The sequence below is a fragment of the Populus nigra genome, chromosome 3 (assembly GCF_951802175.1).
Source record: "Populus nigra chromosome 3, ddPopNigr1.1, whole genome shotgun sequence".
In the NCBI taxonomy this organism is placed as follows: Eukaryota; Viridiplantae; Streptophyta; class Magnoliopsida; order Malpighiales; family Salicaceae; genus Populus; species Populus nigra.
In genome coordinates, this window is record NC_084854.1 from 16,026,477 (window position 1) to 16,047,502 (window position 21,026).

General features: G+C 36.4%; 3 protein-coding genes across 7 annotated transcripts; 1 reads left to right on the forward strand and 2 right to left on the reverse strand.

The window, feature by feature from the left end:
• Positions 1-728: 728 nt before the first annotated feature.
• LOC133689241 (uncharacterized) lies at positions 729-9,855 on the forward strand. Of its 3 annotated transcripts, none has more exons than XM_062109032.1 (18): positions 731-1,170; positions 1,764-1,833; positions 2,225-3,079; positions 3,171-3,317; positions 3,441-3,554; positions 4,512-4,570; positions 4,897-4,963; positions 5,110-5,161; positions 5,265-5,357; positions 5,480-5,563; positions 5,673-6,073; positions 6,393-6,454; positions 6,632-6,701; positions 7,181-7,261; positions 7,433-7,534; positions 8,160-8,296; positions 8,750-8,825; positions 9,294-9,855. In XM_062109032.1, exons 1-18 carry the CDS (start codon positions 1,124-1,126, stop codon positions 9,333-9,335), a joined length of 2,559 nt encoding a protein of 852 aa, XP_061965016.1. In that variant the 5' UTR covers positions 731-1,123; the 3' UTR covers positions 9,336-9,855. The 3 variants fall into 3 exon arrangements, with proteins under 3 accessions (XP_061965019.1, XP_061965016.1, XP_061965017.1); XM_062109033.1 differs by having other exon boundaries at positions 751-1,170; positions 8,172-8,296; XM_062109035.1 differs by lacking the exon at positions 5,110-5,161 and having other exon boundaries at positions 729-1,170; positions 5,294-5,357.
• A 140-nt stretch (positions 9,856-9,995) lies between these two features.
• On the reverse strand, positions 9,996-13,878 carry LOC133689242 (probable serine/threonine-protein kinase PBL7). The gene is made up of 5 exons (XM_062109036.1): positions 13,559-13,878; positions 12,938-13,128; positions 12,490-12,679; positions 12,023-12,414; positions 9,996-10,698 (listed from the first exon to the last, which is right to left on the reverse strand). The coding sequence occupies exons 1-5, from the start codon at positions 13,683-13,685 to the stop codon at positions 10,417-10,419; spliced, it is 1,182 nt and encodes a 393-aa protein (XP_061965020.1). The 5' UTR covers positions 13,686-13,878; the 3' UTR covers positions 9,996-10,416.
• Positions 13,879-16,100: 2,222 nt separating this feature from the next.
• Positions 16,101-21,026, reverse strand: LOC133689383 (WRKY transcription factor 44-like). Of its 3 annotated transcripts, XM_062109226.1 has the most exons (8): positions 20,735-21,014; positions 20,542-20,643; positions 18,851-18,972; positions 18,520-18,751; positions 18,308-18,439; positions 17,469-18,199; positions 16,993-17,151; positions 16,101-16,657 (listed from the first exon to the last, which is right to left on the reverse strand). In XM_062109226.1, exons 4-8 carry the CDS (start codon positions 18,736-18,738, stop codon positions 16,471-16,473), a joined length of 1,428 nt encoding a protein of 475 aa, XP_061965210.1. In that variant the 5' UTR covers positions 18,739-18,751; positions 18,851-18,972; positions 20,542-20,643; positions 20,735-21,014; the 3' UTR covers positions 16,101-16,470. The 3 variants fall into 3 exon arrangements, with proteins under 3 accessions (XP_061965210.1, XP_061965211.1, XP_061965212.1); XM_062109227.1 differs by having other exon boundaries at positions 18,520-18,972; positions 20,735-21,026; XM_062109228.1 differs by having other exon boundaries at positions 18,520-18,982; positions 20,735-21,015.

Sequence of the window (21,026 nt, forward strand, 5' to 3'; positions counted from 1 at the left end):
TAAAGGAAATATAATTGACGTCCATGCCACTTTTGTTTTATTATTACATTAGTTGTTGCTCACGCGTAGTGGGCTGAATAATTTTTTTTTAAATATATTAAAAAAATCAAGTCCCAAGTGATTAAATTGTATTTTAAATAATACTATAAAAAAACAACAACAATAAATAAACTAACATAAAAAAATAATGAAAAAAAATTATACCTTAACCTATTCTAATTATCAAATAACTCAATATTAATCTAATTAAAAAACACTAGAAAAAAATCCAACTTAAACAAAAAAAATATAGAAAATATCAGTTTAAAAAAAAATCAAGAAAGTCCAGTTGAACCTCCTACGTCTAGTCTAATCTAAAAAACTTGCAACTTGTTAAATTATGAACTCGAATGTAATTAAAAAGTTTAAATATCATTCAATTCAATTTAATTTCAAAAATTAAATTCATTGAAAAATTGTTAATAAAAAAAACTTATAAAGAAAAAAGCTAAAATCTACAAGGAAAAAAAAAAAAACATTGAACCAATCAAACTCCTATGCTATAAGCCTCCTCCACTCAAGATTCATGATTTTGGCTCCAAAATATTGAAAAGAAATATCCACAATGTTTGCCAAGTAAACATCCATTTTACCAACAAAATTCTAGTCGTTTGAGCATTGAGCTTTGTATTCTGTCAACGATATTGAGAGAAAAGGTTGCTGTGCTCCCAGCAAGTCTATAAACGAGAGAGACATAAATAGAGCCTGGACAATTATGGAAGGTGAATCAGAAATGAATACGATAGAGATGGGCTCCCCACGGCCGTAAACGACACGTCGTGGAATGTGCAAACAGAGCGGGCCAGCGGGGTGTCAAAGTCAACCCAGTTGAGTTGATGGTGTTTATCTATTATTGATTGAAGGCCACGTCCTTTTACCCGCCTAAGCAAACACAGCACGTGACAATCGATTCTGTAACGCCCAGGCCAGGCCAGGCCAGGCCAGAACAGAGCCAAATTGCGGCTTCAAAACAAGCAGCTCACGATATAACAAGTCATGTATAGCAGCAGGAGAGGACGAGGCAAGATTCTAAGTAAATCAAGGAAACATCCTTAGATCTCGACAAATCATAACAAACCCGAAGATGATGGAGAAGAGCTTCAATCTCCTCCACATCATCCAAAACAGAAGGTATTACAACAACGAACACTTCTCTTGTTTCCACGTGTCATTTGATGCTTATCTCTCTCAAAATTCTTTGAAATGTTCTGGTTTTATTTTTTTTGTTCTCTCGTGAATCTCATAGCTGACGGTGTTGCATGCCTATAACAGTCTAGATTGATCTCTTTTTTTTTTTTAAAAAAAAAAGAAATTCGGATGGTTTAATGATAGCGAATGAAATACCTAGTTGTTTTTTCAAGAAATTGTGAGGGTGATATGTAGAGATTATCATGAGAGGTGTAAAATAGTGATATTGGTACGTTTAAATGAAAAGAGAGAGCTATGGGAAGTAGGATTGGAATTATACGTGTGAAGGATGTTGTTGTCCTTGTTGAGTAGGCGTGCGTTGGAGGTTGAATCCAGGCAAGTTCAATTCCATTACATTCAAGGTTTCTTATATTCGTGTTTAAAGATCTTGTTTTTGGCAATATGATGTCCCTTTTCTTTTTTAATGAATGAATTTGTTTGCATTGAGTGTTTTCATTTTCTCCGAAATGGGGATTTTCGACGACTGATTTGGGGGCATTTGAGAATGAAGAAATTGTTGTTGATGATGTCAACAGGGACGGCTATGGATTTGCTTTAAGACCTCAACACATACAAAGATATAGAGAGTACGCAAATATCTATAAGGTATGGCAGACACATATTAAGAAGCTTTCTCAAATCAAGATGTTTAGCGTAAGTGATTGGCGTGGATCATTTTTAGAATCATTGACCTTGTATCGACAATTGATAAAATGATATGTTTGGAAAGCAAATGGTATTAGACAGTTGCAATTTCTTTCTAATTTCTGGTGTAAAGAAACATTAGTTTCTCATCACTAAATTGAGGATATATATATATATATATATATATCTTTTCCTCTTGTTTCTTGTTCAAATGTTTATTCAGTTCTTATTTTGCTGAATTTGTGTCACCGAGTATTGTGGAGTGTTGAGTATAGGACAGTGAAAGCAATTGTAAAATTAAAGAGTTAAAAGGTGTTTTCACTCCAACACAGTAGTACTTTCATGGTATCAGGAGGAGGAAGAGGAAAGGTCATATAAATGGAACAACTTCATTGAACAACAAGCAAAATCTAATCATTCTAGCTCTTCCGAGGAGGAATGTAGAGAGAAATTGCAGGCTGAGGCTGATGAGTTGAGAGAAGAGACTGTTTTTGAAAGGGGCCAGGAGGAGGATGATTCAAGTGACAAGAATTCACATTCTGATGGTTCAACCACAAGTTATCCTGGGAAAGAGGTCAAACTTTCAGAGCAACCTGAGAAGGAGGTGCAACTTTCAGAGGAACCAGAGAAGGAGGTGCAACGATCAGAGCAACCTGAGAAGGAGGTGCAACTTTCAGAGGAACCAGAGAAGGAGGTGAAACATTCAGAGCAACCTGAGAAGGAGGACCATCTTTCAGAGGAACCAAAGAAGGAGGTACAACTTTCAGAGGAACCTCAGAAGGAGGTGCAAGCTTCACAAATACAAGAAAGGGAGACACTGCTTTCAAAAGAATCTGACAAGGAGGGGCAGCTTTTAAAAGAAACAAAGGCCAACAAGGTTCAATCATGGTCTTGGACGAGACCATCTCTTCATGTTATTGAGAATATGATGAGTTCACGTGTTAAGAACATAAAGGATATGAAATACAGGCACAATACCATAAACGGAGACCATCTTCCATCTATAAAAAAGACAGGATCTTCAGGAGGATCCTCTGTGGCGGAATTTGACAAGGAATTATGCATTAAAGAGACTTCTGATGACAATGTTGACAAATCCACAGAAGAAACCAACGTGGATGGTAAGGAGTCCCCAGAATCATTCTTTCCTTGGAAAGAGCTCGAGTTCCTCGTCCGTGGGGGAGTTCCAAAGGATCTCAGGGGAGAGGTAAATCTGACACTGTTGAGTTTATCAATGGACTTTTTAACTCCTTATATGTGCAAAAGTACATCTTCCATTTATGATTCTGACATTATAGGTGTGGCAAGCCTTTGTCGGTGTGAAGACACGTCGAGTGGAGAGATATTATGAGGGGCTGCTTGCTGAAGAAACTAATACAGATGAAAGCAAGGAACACAATAACTCAAATGCTGCACCCAGAAAATGGAAAAAGCAGATTGAGAAGGTCATTAGATGCATGCACCTTGGATTTTATGGTTCAATCTTTTAAATTTGTAGGTTCCAATTCTTTTTCTTTGGATTGCAATCAAGTTTTCTCCCTAGAATGATTTTTGTGTTTACTTTACAGGACATACCACGAACTTTCCCAGGTCATCCTGCCTTGGATGAGCATGGTAGGGATTCCTTGAGGCGTGTACTTGTTGCATATGCTCGACATAACCCTTCAGTGGGGTATTGTCAGGTAATTAGGATCTGACCAAGCCTTCTTTGTTAATTCTAACGATCCAAATAATTCTTTGATTTTTTAGCTCAATCTTTTCTTTTTGGACCCAAAATTGTGTAGACATTTTTCTTTTGACTAATAAGTAATAACTACAGAATGAAGTCAAAGCCTAAACTCCATCACACTAACCAACTTTTGAGACAGCTATGCTAGTGGTATTTGTTAGATTGCCCTTCTAAATTTCTTTTTGTTTCTCTTTTCTCTCTCTCCAGCCCTCAATCTCCTTCTTTTCATTTGCCATTTCCTCTGCAGTTTCATTTTCTTATAACCAATTCACTGTTCATTATATTTTACTTTCTTGGTTTCTGGTATTTAAACACTAGTGTCATAATTTTAAGTAATTGACGCTCAAGACCTCATAATTGAAAAAAAAAGATTTTTATGTAAAGCTTATCCTTGTTGTATGAAAGGAAGAAGTCATTGTTTTCCTGAAAAGAGATGAATTTGAAGGTTTTTGAACATATCAGGGTCTGATTTGCTCCAAACTAACTTTATTGGCAAACCTGAGTTTTGTAAGTGATCAGGTTAGGTAATAGGCTGTACACCAGTCATAACAGGTTCGACTTGCTTCAACTGGCCATCCTTTTACCATATCCCTAATCCTTGAACTATCTTTATATATTGATTATTGTCTAATAGTGACCTTGGCTGTTTCTATTTTTGAGGGCACTTCTTAAGCCAAAGAAACAAGGGGGGAGACTGATTTCTTGATTTGGATTGTCAACTGATATATTGTTAAAACATTCCAGCAAGAACTATGACATCAAAATCTGCTACTTTGGTTGTCTGTTACCTTTGTATTTTTGCAGTTTGTTCTCGTTAAATGCAACTCATGTGATAGGCTTCTTTTAATATAATACAGACTGGTGTGATCTCTTTTATTACTTCCCTTAATTAGCATGAAAACATTTGCAGGCAATGAATTTCTTTGCTGGCTTATTGCTCCTGATGATGCCTGAAGAAAATGCCTTTTGGTAGGTTTGAGTAGCTCATTTCTTTCATCTATTGCTTTAAACAAGGTACATGCTCTCTGAAGTAACCAGGGATAATTATTTAGTAAAACATCTGAATGGGGCATTGTGAGTATGGAATGGAATTTAAATTGTTGGCTTTATATTTGGGACCCAAATTTCATTTCCCCCTTTTTCATTGGGAATGGACTTGAAAAGTTTTTGCATTTGTTTTTACTTTATATGTTTCCTCCATTAATTTGCACATGCATCCATGAAGCAAATTGACAAAAAGCTAACTGTAGCCAAGTTAGTTTTATGGACTGGTTTGTTTTGGTGGAACTTCTCAGGACTTTGGTGGGCATTCTTGATGACTATTTTGATGGCTACTATACAGAAGAAATGATAGAATCTCAGGTGATATTCATCAAGATTTTCTTAGTGACAGTTGTTTTTTCCTTGGCATATATTTTGATGTTCATTCGATTCTGATAGATCCACTTTTCAAATGGGGGTTCTTTTCAGTAGTTTAATGTTGATTAAAAAATTCTTTGTTTCATTAGGTGGACCAACTTGTTTTTGAGGAGTTGATACGTGAAAAATTTCCTAAATTGGGTTAGTCCATCTACAGAAGCTGTTATGTTGATAAGTATTGTGGTTCTGTTCTTACATTAAGCAGTATGTATGGTTCTTTTATTCCTTTATGCTTCTGGTGCAGTTAATCATCTGGATTACTTGGGAGTGCAGGTGGCATGGATCTCTGGACCCTGGTTCCTCTCCATTTTCATCAATATGCTTCCCTGGGAAAGTGGTGAGCTTGGGTGGTTTCATATGGCATTGCATATTTTAAACTGAGTTTTGTTTCATGCTCTAGTTTTTCTTTATTCTCTTGTTTCAGATTGACTTGAATCTTTGCTATTCCTTTTTTTTCAGTTCTCCGAGTTTGGGATGTTCTTCTTTTTGAAGGAAATCGTGTAATGCTGTTTCAAACAGCTCTTGCTTTAATGGAGTTATATGGTACTTGAATGCACACAGACACACTATGAGGACATGTTTTATTTAAATATCAGTGATCTTTTGAGAGTATTTAAGATGACATGATTCCAAGCCATGTAATTTCTTGTAGGTCCAGCATTAGTTACAACTAAAGATGCTGGGGACGCGATCACTTTATTGCAATCACTTGCAGGGTCAACATTTGATAGCAGCCAGCTTGTTTTGACTGCTTGCATAGGTTATTTGGCAGTAACCGAAGCTAGATTGCTACAGTTGAGAGAAAAGCATAGACCAGCTGTGCTTGTAGTAGTTGAGGAAAGATCAAAAGGGGGAAGAGTTTGGAAGGGTTCAAAAGGGCTTGCATCTAAGTTGTACAGTTTTAAGCATGATCCTGGATCACTAGTAGAAGAAAAAAAAGTTAGCGAGGGAGATAAGTCCTTATTGGAGTCTCACTCATCTAATCTGGATGATTTGCTCAGTGGCTTAAGTGTTGACCCAGAAGTAGATTCTTTACCAGATCTTCAAGAACAGGTCATTTTTCTCTTCCTTCCTTCTTTGCACTGTAGTGCTGCTTTCCTGAGTTATGAAAGTCATCCACCTGATGCTAGATCCATGTTTGAAGATTCACAAATACCATCCTTTGGTGCTGCTTTATTTTGATGAATTTCTATTCCTGTGATAGCTGACAATTTTTGTGCTTTCCCTAATTTAACATTTTCCTGGTTAAAATTTCCAATTATATTTGCAAAATTTATTTGAGGCTTAATAATGTTACTTGTGATTGTGTGGGAAATTCATGCAATTCACTTCCCTCTCATTTAAATTTCAGCAATTAACAGCTTTTGTGCAGGTGGTTTGGCTAAAGGTTGAGTTGTGCAGATTGATGGAGGAGAAAAGATCTGCCATACTCAGGTTAGTGCCTTCTAATTTCTGCAATCTTTTGGGATGCATTTTTACTTTTTCTCTGGATCATATTTGATGAAGAAAGCACTACAAAAATGAGATGCACAATGTAGGAGCCTTTCTTTTGTTTAAAATTCATGGTTTACTTGCCTCTAATATTCTGCTTGAGTTTTTTTTCTTTTCCAGAGCCGAGGAGCTTGAGACAGCTCTAATGGAGATGGTCCAACAAGATAATCGACGGCAATTGAGTGCAAAGGTATATTCAAAGTTGATTCAAACAACCATTATTGCTTCTGAATACATGACAAAATAGATACATGTTCTGGTATACATGCAAAGCACTTTCCTTCCTCTGCTCGTAAGTGTTTTGTGTTGTTTTTGGAATTTTTATTGAACCATTTACATAGATTTTCTCGACTTGTGTAGTTTGGTACCCTCAATTTGGTGTCATATTTTTTCCTCTTTGATGGTAAACTAGTCGATTGACTTTTTGTATTCATGGAGCTCCAATGCATAAGACTTAAATTTGTCGTATATTCAAATTATAATTAGTATCACCCATTCTAGTTTCCCACCATGTTTACTTGACTGGTTGATTGATGCAAAGCTGAAAATGAGAAGCCTGATATAAAAGTTCATTATAAATGTCCATAATCTAGGAGCTAGTCACGAAGTCTATCCATTTTTTAGCCTCAAGCCACTCTACTTGCTGCGAAACTAAAATTTGTTCTGCAGGTTGAGCAGTTGGAGCAAGAGGTAGCTGATCTAAGGCAAGCCCTTGCCAATAAGAAAGAACAAGAAGCCGCAATGCTTAAGGTTAATATTTCCTAATATTTTTCCATGATTTCTAATTTTTTTAGTGAGTAAAAATACATACTCTATCATGTGTTTATGGAAAAAGGATTCCTATTCTATATAATATTAGGAACTCATTTATAATATGTATATTATTATGTATAATATGTATATTATTCGTATTATCTGTAGGTCCTGATGCGGGTAGAGCAAGAACAGAAGATAACTGAAGAAGCTCGAATAGGGGCTGAGCAAGATGCAGCTGCACAAAGATATGCAGTAAATGTGTTTCAGGTTCTTGTTATACAAGATTACAATAGACCATAGATTTACATTTATGGAAATAAAGAGTACTGAATTCTTTGCTAGGTTTTGAGAAAGTACCTATTTTATTTTCGAAGTTAAATTTCTAGAATACAGAGGCATGCCTTCTCCTATCCTATCAAAATGAAATAGATCTTATCGAGAAGCTAATGACACTGGGAGGCCTTTTTTTCCGTCAAGCAGTTTTTGTTCACCCTGGATCTTGATCTTGGTCAGGGTCATGGTTTTATTCTATGATAATGTTCTTCATGTGATAACTCAGTTTGATTAAAAAGATAGAACTATTGTGCCGAACACAATTTTGGTAATTAAGGATTAAATTCATATCAGGAAGTCTTGAGCATAGATCAGAGCTTGAAATTAATTTCATTCTCCAGAGAACTTAGCATAATATTTATCTGGTCCTTCATCCAGTTGTTTTAAACTGTCACCCATTGCTGTGGGGAAAAAAAAGAGCTATATGATGAGGTAGGCTGGAACTTTTATCGAGGAGGTTGTTCCATTTTTCTCTCCTTGCCAACATAGATCCAAGAACTCAGCATAATATGTCACTTTCTGTCTTTAAACTACACAACTATATTGATTCACAATAAAGTTATGTGCGCAGGAAAAATATGAGAAGGCTATGGCTTCACTTGCTCAGATGGAACAGAGAGTGGTCATGGCTGAATCAGTGTTAGAGGCTACCATACAGTACCAGTCTGGCAAAGCTAAGGCACAATCTTCACCAAGGTACACGAGAAGTCTGTGTTTCTTATGAATATTTACTTCCTCATGGATAAGACCTAATAAGTTTTCATGATAGTCCTTTCAACAAATGTAGCCAACTGTCAATCACAGCATAAAAATGAAACATCCTAAAAATTCTCGAAAGGTCCTATGAATCAGGGTTGGGTTTTCTGGCAAGCTTAACATTTTCATGTGTGGACTGCAGCGGTAATGCATCTAGTCATGTTTTGCATGCTGTGATTTTCCAGCGCACTTTATAAGCACGTTCCTAGTGCCACGAAATCCATTGATTCATCAAGTCTTACTTTTAGCTCCTAGATTTCTTCACTTGCAAGTATATCCTTTCTCCACTAGCTCAATTTGGGCACACAGGGGTATTATGTGTGCTCCTTCATTTGTGTTCTTATCATGAGCTGCATTTTTTTTTCTGCATTTTTTTTTCTAACTCATTTACAGGTCAGTGAGCTCCTCTGTGGAAAGTCCCAGAAGAAGGATAGGCCTATTTGGCCTCGGCTGGCGTGACCGGAACAAGGTAAGTTTTTGCACATAAACAGTACACACCTGATTTCTCATGACTGTTAATGCTCAAAAAACAACCTCTAATCATGTGGAGAGAGAGAGAGAGGTTAAATCTACTTGTAAGCATTCACTACTAGAATTTCTATGCTGAAATATGCAAAAGACGAGAATCCTCTCAATTTTGGACCATTAACTGCGGAGTGTAACTTGCCAATCTCATTGTCCCCCTGGGTTTTTTCTTTTTCTTTTTCAGTCTAAGATTTTCCAATGGATAAAGCACTTGGGTAGTGTTTGAGATTGGGGTAATGATTATTTTTCAAAGTTGCTTGGAAATGCATTAAAATATATTTTTTTTATTTTTAAAAATTTATTTTTGACATTAGCCCATCAAAACAATCTAAAATCATAAAAAAAATTCAACAATTTGCATTGTGATTGTTTTCAATCTGACAGCTTAACATTTATAAAATTTGTATGGCAGGACAAAGACAAACCGACTAATGATGATTCTGGCACCAGTTAATCTAGCAAGAGGGGAAAAACTCGAGCACTTTGTAGAAAGGTAGAAACAACCAAGAAGAGGGGTAGGAGGGAATTAGGAGACGACTTTTACACCATTCATTCTCGGCAATATGGCACCTGTTGCTCAAGAACTCACTGATTTGTGTCTGTAATTATGCATGGACAGATAGGTCGGAGTAAAGGAGCCTTGTATCTGCATCGATGCCAAATCAAAATAATTAGACAATTCTTTGCCCTTACATGATGAATTTATTTGTGCAAGAGTTCCTGGTGGATCCGTTTTGCTCTCTGACATGTTTTTAAACCGTCATGAGACAAAAGATCCACAGTCGCGACTGATGCCACATGTGATGGTCGGTCTTGGGGCTGGAAAAAAAAATGTTGAGATTTTGGCGCTAGGATGCTGTACGGATGTATTAAGATCATAAACATGTTTTATTGTTTGTGATGCTCCCATGCCACCACGTTTCAGGTGAAACAAATGCTAATAGTTGCTGGGTTCCATGTTGCCCCCTTGGCCATCTCAGATTGTTCCTTTTTTTACAATTACAAGAAGATTGATATGCATGACATGTTTTGAGAATGTGAATAAATAACGCCCACCATCTGTTACCATGCCATTAAAGCAAGTGTTTTTTTTTTTTTTAAAAAAAAAAAACCCTTTCAATGAGAACATCAATCCAATATTGCAATATCATCGTGCTTCAAACTCGGCACGGGTCAAATACATGGCACAGCTATACAGCCAGATATATTTATAGGATCAAAACAACCCAGGCTACAGTATCTCCTGATAATTACTGGAGTAGGGAAACATGCTGATCTAGAATGATACAAAATTTGATAGGAAGGGACAAAATGAGAAATGAGCTGACAATGGAACTCTAGAGCTTTGTGAGGTTGTGATCCACATGGATTCGAAAGGAAACTACTTACTCATAATACAATCCATTTGGCATCCATCAAGACTTTTCTTGGCAAGAAGTCGGGCAAGGAGTCTGCTTGGAAATATAAATCTCAGTTACTTTTGCACACAAGGATAAAGCAATGTTAATTTCCTTGTTTGATTTCTCTCAGATCCACTACCATTGAATTTTACCACCCCTCTTTGCTCTAGGAGGAGGCGAGGCAGGTGGGTAGCGGGATCTCTGGCCTGTCTCTGCATCAGGGTCATATTTTTGAGAAGCAAGGTAAGTCAAAGCTGTGACAACATCAGCTATGACGGGGCGCATATTAGGCTGCTCTTGAACACACATTGCTGCAACAGCAAGAGCTTGGTACAAGCCCCTTGGAGGATACTGGCCTTGAAGCATTGGATCAGCTATGTCTGAGAATTTTTTTCTGTCTTTGAACAAAGGTCTTGCCTGTAATAGAAGTAAAAGATCAAATATGCATAATCGAGCTGCAAATCACCACCTTCACACAATTCTCATCAATGATAAGTGCACAAGATTATCAAGGGGGAGTAAATGGATTACCAAGGATGCGATCAAATTTTTGGATTTCATGGTTAAAATTGATGGTAGTTTCAGTGAACATTTGTTGACTGCAGGTAGAGTCGGGTTTTTTTTTTTTTCAAAGTGCCTCTAGGTAATTACTGGCACAAGATAACTGCAAATTTTAATATGGCCTTCTGCCTCTATCAGGGTCATCATTAGTATCAAAACATTTAAAGCATTGTATTCACCAGCCATCCACCACAAATTCAATGAAAAACAAATCAACATCGGATTGAAATTATAGAAAAAAGAGTGTAAGATTATACATGTGATGACACGCTAAAGTCAAAGTTCGTTTGTAATTTTGCATTGACATAACCTTTATCATTAGTTTTCTATGGCAAAAATATTAACATATAGATGTTGTCGCCATATACCACAGACCACTGTCGCACAATTAGAGAAATGTGAAGCAAGAGAAGCGCACACACTTGGTTGACATGTTGATAACTTGCACTAAGCAGTGAATGAGATTCTAAATTAATTTTTATTGTAGTAGAAGAATATGCCAATATTATGAATAAATATTCTTATAACAATAAAAAAATTCCTAAACACTTTGTGTATATGAAAAAATACAAATCAAATAACACATCAACCTATAAAACCATAATTATATAACTTTGAAGGATGAATTCACAATTAAAAATGTCCGATGGCTGAAACAGTTAAAAAAAAAAAAAAAAACAAAGAGCAATTTCATTGGTCATATGAACCGTGAAAACAACCACATGTCATATAATATATTTAGTAATAGTAATGGGATGCCTAGTATGTTAGTAACTCTTATCTATTTTATCTAGTCCGACTCACAAAATTAGCACCACAGCCTGTCTGCTTGGTTTTTATTGCGGCTGGCATAAATGTCAGTTGGATGGGTGGTGACCCCCATCATACTCCCACTCAAGGGAAGTACGATGATGATGATGACGACGACGATTTCTCTAGACTTTGTTCATAGCATATATTTGTTTGACAGAACAATCAGTGATAGAGAACACCCTCTTAAGTGAATAATATTGTCTATAAAACCTTATACCAACCTCCCAGAACCAGTGACTGGTTGTGCAGACTGATGAAATGATAATGGCAGGAAAAAATAAGGGATCATAGATCTCAACAGGACCAAGCAGGGTCTCAAAACTTATTCTTCAACAATAATAAAATGATAAAGTTAAGGATCCCATACCCATGCAACCAGATTCTGCTCCCCTGTAGCTTTTGAATTGTCAATTGCCTTCCGCCCTGTAATGATTTCCAGTAGAACAACCCCAAAGCTATAAACATCTGATTTCAGAGTTAGTTGCCCAGTCATTGCATATTCTGGTGCACAGTATCCATAGGTGCCCATAACTCTAGTAGATACATGGGTGTTATCCCCAACAGGACCCAGTTTAGCCAAGCCAAAATCTGATAGCTTGGGATGATAACCTTCATCAAGCAAAATATTGGAACATTTTAAATCTCGGTATATAACTGGGGGGCTAGCTTTATCATGCAAGTGCTCCAATCCTTTCGCTGCCCCAGCAGCTATTTTCATTCTTGTGTTCCAATCAAGCCAGTTCTTACCAGGTGGAACTTCTGCAAAAGATTTGATTCAGCCCAACAGCCAAATTAAAAAGTAGATGCCAATAAAAAAGAACATAATGTATATACCATGTAGGTGGTCCTCTAAAGATCCTAGAGGCATGTATTCATAAACCAAAAGCCTTTGATCCCCATCAGCGCAATAACCAATTAGATTAACAAGGTTAGGGTGGTGAAGTAGACTTAACATCAACACTTCAACTAGGAACTCCCTGTTCCCTTGCAAACCATTACGATTAAGTTGCTTGATGGCCACAACCTGAACCAAAGAAAAAAGAGAGATTCACCTTTCACCATACACATCATATTCATGATAGAAGCCCATTTTTTTAACAAGTTAATAATCAAATCTCACACGCTAAGCTTCTATAAGAATTGTGCATGTGGGATCCAAAAAATAGCTTTTAGAAGAAATAATAAGAACCATGAGATTAGCAGCACGAATTAGAATATGCAAGACTTACACGCTGCTTAGAAATCTGACTCGTTCTTTACATAAAGTAAGAAGTTGACCAACCTGATTAGTGCTTTCCAGATATCCTTTATACACTCTTCCAAAACCTCCCTCACCTAAAAGACATTCCGCTCTAAAGTTTTTAGTTGCAAATGCCAATTCACGGAATGTAAAAGTCTGTGCTGTAGTGCTATCAGACCCTCCATTTTTAGACTCCCCCTTAACACGCAAAGGGTAATCATTCCTCAATCTCTCTGCAAACACAAACGGGGGAGAAAAGGATGAAGACAATAAATGATTTGGAAAGTGTCAAAGTAGGGTTTCCACCAATAGAGGAAACCAAACCACAACCATCAACAGCTCAAAAGCAAACACGTATTAGGACAAACACCAACAAGCAAATGAATTCTTGTAATGATCCAAAGAAAACAAAAATTTATAAACATTACTGTCCCTGTTCACAAGGCAACAGTAAACAATCTTATAGCACCCACTCATCCTCACAATGGAACTCGTAATTTGTGATCTAAAATAAAATCAAGTCCATGTAGAATAAAAAACGCGAGGATCCATGAAACCATAGTACTTCGTAGGTATGGGAAAACACAAAGAAAGATAATGAATTAGTGATTGCTAAAACAAGTTAAGCTATTAAGAGCTGAAGTATAAGATTTAAAGACAAACCTGGAGAGGTTTTGGTCTGATCAAGTGGTTTCTGGTTCACGATCACCCTATTCTTGTTGTTGTTGTCGTTGTTTTTCTTGTTCTTTGTAGCCCGTTTTGATATACCAGAACATGGTATCCATTCCATTGCTCTCTCTCAAACCTATCACTCTCTATCTACACAGTTTAAGCACTAGCTAAAGATAATTCAAGCGACTTTACTGATTGATACACAGTGGCCATGGACGTTGATGATATGGAGAGAGAAGTTGAAGAAGCCCAACAAGCGCGCTCTCTGTCCGTGCTCTTTTCTTTTTCATATTTGGTGATTGGAGGAAACGGTATTGTTTGGGCCATGTTCTTACGAAACGGTAGCGTTTTCGAGGGGATATCACGGTCTACTGATCACGGGTCCCACGAGTATCGAATATTCCTCTGTCAGGTCTGTCAGTCAATAAAAATGGACGGTTTAGATGAGAGGTTTGTGCAAGCGTATGATGCAGGGGTATGGAAGTAAAAAAGGAGGATGTATTTACTTACTTTTATTTCATTTCAGTAACAAGCAGGCCGCTGACGGCTTCATCGAACCCCACCATTATTTTGTTTCAATTCTGGGTGGCATATTTCGTTCTAGTCAAATAAAAAAAAAAAAAAAAAAAAAATTCATTTTATTCAAAATCTTAGTTTATTCCAAAATTCTGCCTACAATATTCTAGATCTGTTCTGGTGTTTTTTAGATAATTTTTTTAAAATTTTATTGTTGAACAATAGATTTATTAAGAATTAAATTCTATAATTTATTTTATTTAAAATATAATATATATCATTTTAATTCTTTTTAGTCAAACTATATTATTGTTTCCGTCTTCGTGTAGTTTGTTTCAAGAATAGAATGAAAACCTCTCTCTCTTTGTTTGTATTTAGAAAGTCATGTCATGGAAGAGGAAAAGAGGAGGGGTGGGGTCGTCGTCGTCGGCTTCTAACCTAATTCAAAGTTATTGTTTATGAAAAAGAAAAACCTTTTGTGTGCCAAATGGTTGGATTCAAAGTGTAAGACAGGCACGTCCTAAAATACGTGACAACCAACGAAGACACTTTTTTCTAAGAACAGGACCAGGCCGGCCGGCCGGCGGGCAGGCGCAGGCAGCGTCAAAACCACGGACACTTCACAGGTTTTTAATCTTACCAATCCTTGACTTGGTTTTGCCCCAAAACATGATCCAGCTAAATCCTCCCGCCCCTCTCTCTATCGCTCTCTACACGGCTCCGATGGGACCACGATAGAGATCTTTGATATTTCGATAACAAAATATCAAAAACAACTGTGAAATTTCTGTGGATTAAAGCAGTCTTTTTTAAAAAATTTCATTTTCATCTCCAAAGTTTGGTTTCTCGGATGAGTCTTTAAATTGCAAAATTAAAGGACAATTAGTGTGAAAAGTTCACTTTAGTCCTTTAATTTTTCAAATGACACCTTTTCAGTCACTTGTGTTTTTTGAAATTTAATTTTGATACAAAACTTTATTTTTATTATTATTTGATTTTTAATTTAAAAAAAACAAGAGAGTTGTTAAATTCTTTTGATATAGAAAATTTTCAGTTCACATTGATTTTAATTATTAAAATAATTAATTTTAGTTTCAAATAATTCCTTTAAATGAAGGGAGTTACGTTAAGGGGTTCTTCTCCATCAATATCACCTGAAATAGTAAATTTAAACTTGAGAATTTTTTTGGATTGAGGTTAGCTTTTTGTTTTTTAACTGAGTTTTAGGTTGTTATTTAATGCATGTTTGGCCCTTAATTATGGGAAAAAAAATATAGTTTTATATTTTATCATCAATGATCTATTTTTTCTTTCAACTTGAGATAAAAAAAACCCTCGTTTTGTTATTTTACTTAAAATAATTAGACTTGTTTTGGTTATTTTAGTCTTATGCGTTTGGCTTGATTAATTTTTCTTTTTTAAAAAAATATTTTATACAAAAAAAAATCTTATATATATTTTATTGTTATATAATCAAATAAAAAAATAAATCTCAAATATAAAAAAAATATTTAAATTTAATAATATTAATTTGTTAACTTGAAGTTGCTTAAATTATTTTTTTAATTAAATATTTTTTTATTCATTTTATCTAACATATTATTGTATTAATATTAAATAAAAATACTGTTTAGTGTCAAGCCATCAATACAGTAACGCAGCCATAAAAGGCTTTGAAGTTTTTCTCCAACTTTAGCAATGATCTCTGATGTCTTGTTTGCAAAATCATTTCGTCTTCTTTCTTAACTCCAACATATTATATAAAATTAAAACCTGTTCAAAGTACGAGTCTAGCTCACCATCTAGCTCGCTCGCAGACACGACCTTGCAGGTTCAACGCAGAGCTGCATGTAATGATTAATTGCAGTTTGCAGACATAGGACAATTAACTTAGTGATTAATGCTGAAGATGATTGGAAAGACATTTAGCAGGAGCTTCAATGCTTAATTACATGCAATGTCACCATAATGAAATCAGAATGTGCGAGTAGTAATCATCTGTTTATGTAGTTGAACATACTGAGAAAGTACTATTTATTCAAGTATCGAAATATTTATGTGCCTGAAAATTGTTATAAACTTCTTTCCGGAAAGTTGTACACAAAGGATTAGCCAAGGCAATAACTGAAAGAGAGGCGGGGAATGTATTCATAAGCTTATGATCGGCAGCAAAGAGAAAAGATGAAATGAAAACGACACAGCCTGTTTCATTACCAGCACAAGACTGACATCATGAAGAAGCCTCCGTAACTGAAACAGCTTTGTTTTTGTTTTTGTTTTTGTTTTTGATTGTCATGTTATTTAGCTTTTCCGGAGCCCTCATACTCTTCTGATATCTGGGCCAGATAAAGCATCAAGTTCGATATCATATACTTCCATGGCTGAGATCACTGCTTGACTCTAGTAGTGGGTGCCTGTGAATCAGGTTCAAAGGCTGCTAGGTTTGTGCTCTTCAGAGGGATCTCATGGTTATGTTTTCCTTCATATGTTGTAATAAAAGCTCTTGGATCATCTGATACTCTTTCCACATGCTTGCGAACATTGCATTTGATACTGGTACATCTATAGTAACTCCTGCAAGATGGTTTTTAATGTGCTGTGAGCAAAATTCGAGGAAAGTATCACACTGGAAAAATGCAACAAGTCCATGGATATACTAGAAAACATAAGGAGGGTCTGTTAACCTCAATCAAAGAGATTAGGAGGTGACTAATCATCCAGAAACAACCTAACTGTAGCAGTGGTATGATGTCCCTATATCCTAATGCAAATATGTGTGGGATTGATCAAATATTATGAAAACAACCAAAAACGTTTGTCTTCCAGAGGTTTTTGAAGGCCATATTAGAATCAGATATGGAGAAGATCAGCTTGCAATATACATCTCAAACAAGTCATTAGGTCTCAACCTGGGATATGGATTCCCCTTCACAATCTTCTGCCCATATTTTCTCCATCGAAAACCATCCCCCAAAATCTCAGAATCTGTGGAACTTTGCACCACTACACGAGGCTCTTGTACTCCCTCCCCTGCCATGCCACCTTCAGTGGATTGTATCTCAGTTTTCCTATAAGAAGAGAGAGTATTTCCATTACATAAGAATGAAGAGAATAATTTCAAGGGTGATGTATGTAGTAAAATTAAACAGGCATCAGGTCATGGCAAAAGCTTATTGAATTTATTGATTGTAGTGAGGTAAGGGTGTGAAGGGTGGGAGGAAGAAGCAAAGGTAAGTTGGCATAAAACTAACTTCGATTATTTCTTTTGATGATCCAATTTAGCACAAAACAACACAGTGAAAGTGAATTATTTTCTTTTTAATGGTGAAGTGAACGCCTATAGTAGCTGATTTTCAAATCTATTCACGAGTAGCTTATCTCTTACCTTCTTTTACTTTTAGGTTCATCATTGGCTCCCTCCAATCCCTTGCTTCCATCATCACATTCCCGGCTGACACCACATGAGTTATCAGAAGTTCCCGTACCAGCATTAATTGTGCCGGTTCCAGCAGGATCATAAGATGGTGGAGCTTTACCCTGATAAACTGAATGCACTGGTAATCCAATTTCAATCTGATTTTCTTCTCTACCTTCAGAGCCTTCATTTCTTTCATTGAGTTGATTACTCCATAATGGGATGCTGTTCCTATCTGGAGCATTGCCATCAGATAGTCCTTGTGTTCCTGATGAGTTGCGCTTTGGAGGCTGAGGCTTTGAATGGTTGTGTTCCCCTTTGTAGACAATTTCTGCAATCTGCCCGTCAAATGATCTTTCGACCTTCTTTTTCACTGGACAGTTTGGATAGGTGCACTTGTAGTAGCTCCGTGGATATTCACTTCCTTTTACTTGCTTTTGTCCATATTTCCTCCAATTATAACCATCATATGAAGGTCGGTCCCCATTAGATGCATGAGATAAAGTTTTTGGATCCTCCTCCTGGTTCAGAGATGTTAATCTTAAGGGTTCAGTTGTGTGGTCTGCTTCTGCAGGGGATGGAATATTCTGATGAAGATTTGAGGTAAGCTGGGATGAGAAATTGTGTTTATCTTGTTTTGAAAGCTGAGGACGAGTCTCAACTGGTTGTAACATTTGTTGTGAATTAGTATTGAAGTTTCCCTGGTCAAAAGAAACTCTTGCATTAGTGTCTGACAAAAAAAAAATACAAACAGCAGTTGCTAGACTACCATGGCAGATGTTAAAAATGGGTAGAATTTTGCTACTGACCATATTCGCCAGTAGAGAAACAGTTGCCTTTGACACAAGCTTTGCCTGTGGTTTATATATGATAGTGGCTTTGCTATCAGTACTTGAAACTTTATTAAACGAATTGCTAACTGCTGTTCCAGAGAGTCCAGCCTGAAAGTGTCCAAGAACATCAAGTTCAGAAGGCAAGAATTCATAATGGAAAAGGGCATTCAGAAGAGCTACGTGATCACCTGTGAAGAAACCAGTGCACCTGGAGCACGATTCACCATTGGCCTGAACCTCACTGTTTTTGGTCTAATGGCAGCAACTGCTGTTCCAGAACAAACATTAGAGGGTGTGGTATTGATGGCACCCGCAAGCAACTCTGAGAAAGACGTAAAATTTGAGTAACCAGGCCTGGAAGCTACTGGTTTAGCTATAACCATCCTCTCTGATTCCTTGATCTCCATTTTCAATAAATATCTGGAATGTCAATTATAATTTACAGGCATACGTGTAAGCAACAGCCATTTCAACATCGAGGGAAACTTGGAAGTCCTATCTTCTTAAACCTCAACTCACATTCAACTGAATGCCAACAGAACGTAATAAGGCCGCAGAGATGGAAACATGATTTAGAGACACTCAGGAAAGCACTACTTCTGTTTGTTTGAGTTGGCTTCAGCCTCGCTAACTTCTCAGACCTGCATTATACTGAAATTATATTGATGGCAAATATAATTTGATGACTAAATTTACAAGTAGGTAGAATAGACCTATGCCATAAATAGCACAACAATAACAAAAAAATCATCATCCATGACTCATTGTGCACCATCTCAATATATAATAGCATTGAACCGAAGACACTTGCTCTCATTTCATATATTAATGGAGTATTCTATAATCTGTCTTGTTTATTCTTTACGAATGGAGAAAACATGTTAAAAGGTGCAAAGTAAAGTACAAACTAGTCCTAAGAACATCTCTCTGCAACTCTCAGTTATTCATTTCTATTACTGATGTTTTATGCGAGTGAAAAGTGAGGTAAAACATAGGACTAATTTCCCAAACAACTCCATCACGAATGATTCAACTTCTTCCAATTTGGGGAATATAGAAATGGTCTTCTAGAAAAAGTTAAACCTTTCCAACTAAAACATGAATAGCAGGTGCAACCATGGAAACATTTCCAAGAACACCAGTCCAATGAAAAATATATATGAGCGCTTTAAGTTGTTCCCGATGTACCTAATTTGATAGAAAATACAATTTGAAGAGGACCTCAGCAAGTAAAACATTGGCAAAAATCCAAGGAACACTCACAAAAGAGAAACAAACAAAACAACCGTGAGTGGACGGGATGGGCAATATAAACACATCTGTTGAATGTAAAAGAATCTCTTCAAAAAGCCCTCTAAATGATAAGGACTTGAATGAATCTTTGGTCTCTGGTTGCATAGAAAAACTTATTTCAGTCTCCACAATCTCAGAACTTACTTTGTGCATTGCTAAAGCAATGCTTTCCATCAACATGAAGAAAAACTAAAAATTTTGCTTTGACTGCCCAATTATTGTTGCAAATTCACTCACTACAATTAGGCAAAAAATCACATCACACATCTACTATTGCGATTTCCCCTTGCAATCACTACTCACGGTTTCCTAATATCCGCGAGAAGCTCAGGCTGTATCATTTGGTTACTTCTGATATTCCACTAGTGACCATGAATCTTCATAATTACCTTCCTAAAACAATAAAAAATTGGGATATAGGCTGACGAAGCATAAGAAAACTTGGGATCTTCTCCTCGAAACCATCAACATCTCTCATAAGCCTTTAAGCTCCCCAGCTTGCAAAATACATTCATCTGGACGTGGGTGCACTTCTAATCTCTAGGCTCTCAAATTAGCCAAATCTATAACCAATTTTTATTATTGTTTTTTTAAGAAAAAAAATTATTCAACAGAAAAGGCAAAAAGGACCCAGAAAGATAGGATCTTTTTTACAAGCACTAGCTCCCAAAAATTACAGCAAAATTCAAGTATTGTAATGAAAGTGTTTATCTGTAAAAGTTAGTGGAACTACCACGAAAACCAGTATAGTTTTTAACATTAAATAAAACATTCTCCGTAATCTGAAAAAAGAACAAAGGGCTGTAGAAAAGGCTCAAAGACCAGAAATCTTAAGAAGAGAGAGAACACGAACACAAACCATAGACAGGTTTTAGCTAAGAGAAGGCAGAAAAGAGCAAGAGGTAGTGGAAACTAACCAGAATGGCTATATGTAAGAAACTAGTAAGGAGATTCAATGCTTCCGCAAGATCTCATTTACTACGTACTATCTCAGTTTACAACACTAATCAATCTATAACCTGCATTTGCAGAACCACGAAGTTCGTGAGAAAATCACCAAACTTTTAATAAAGAAACTGAAAAACGTGACACGGAATGAGAGAACTTGACCTTGGAGACGAGAAATCCTTGACTCAATTCAACAGATGACAAGTGATTCTCTCAGACTTGTATTTCTAGAGATATATAACATAATCACCAGCTTGTCTTTTTAAACTACTGCTCTAGTTTTTCCAGCTAAAAACAAACCTACAAAAAAAAAAAAAAGCATTCTCTCTAATTTTTGAATGAGTAATAAGGTAGTTGGACACAATGAACAGTTCCCTTGTTAAAAAGCCATGAGAGAGAGAGAGAGAGAGGGTATGTGTTGTCTTAATCTTAAATGGTTCTGCAAGTGAACTGG

Excerpts from the sequence above, each read along its gene's own strand:
- LOC133689241 (XM_062109032.1), top strand. The coding sequence starts at position 1,124 with ATGATGGAGAAGAGCTTCAATCTCCTCCACATCATCCAAAACAGAAG. Across the intron at positions 3,318-3,440 it reads GGAAAAAGCAGATTGAGAAG|GACATACCACGAACTTTCCC; the intron begins GTCATTAGATGC and ends TTTACTTTACAG. Across the intron at positions 4,571-4,896 it reads CCTGAAGAAAATGCCTTTTG|GACTTTGGTGGGCATTCTTG; the intron begins GTAGGTTTGAGT and ends GGAACTTCTCAG.
- LOC133689383 (XM_062109227.1), bottom strand. The coding sequence starts at position 18,738 with ATGGAGATCAAGGAATCAGAGAGGATGGTTATAGCTAAACCAGTAGCT. Across the intron at positions 18,440-18,519 it reads GTGCACTGGTTTCTTCACAG|GCTGGACTCTCTGGAACAGC; the intron begins GTGATCACGTAG and ends GGACACTTTCAG. Across the intron at positions 18,200-18,307 it reads TTTCTCTACTGGCGAATATG|GGAAACTTCAATACTAATTC; the intron begins GTCAGTAGCAAA and ends TCTTTTGACCAG.
- LOC133689242 (XM_062109036.1), bottom strand. The coding sequence starts at position 13,685 with ATGGAATGGATACCATGTTCTGGTATATCAAAACGGGCTACAAAGAAC. Across the intron at positions 13,129-13,558 it reads TCAGACCAAAACCTCTCCAG|AGAGATTGAGGAATGATTAC; the intron begins GTTTGTCTTTAA and ends TTGTGTTTGCAG. Across the intron at positions 10,699-12,022 it reads AGCAGAATCTGGTTGCATGG|GCAAGACCTTTGTTCAAAGA; the intron begins GTATGGGATCCT and ends CTTCTATTACAG.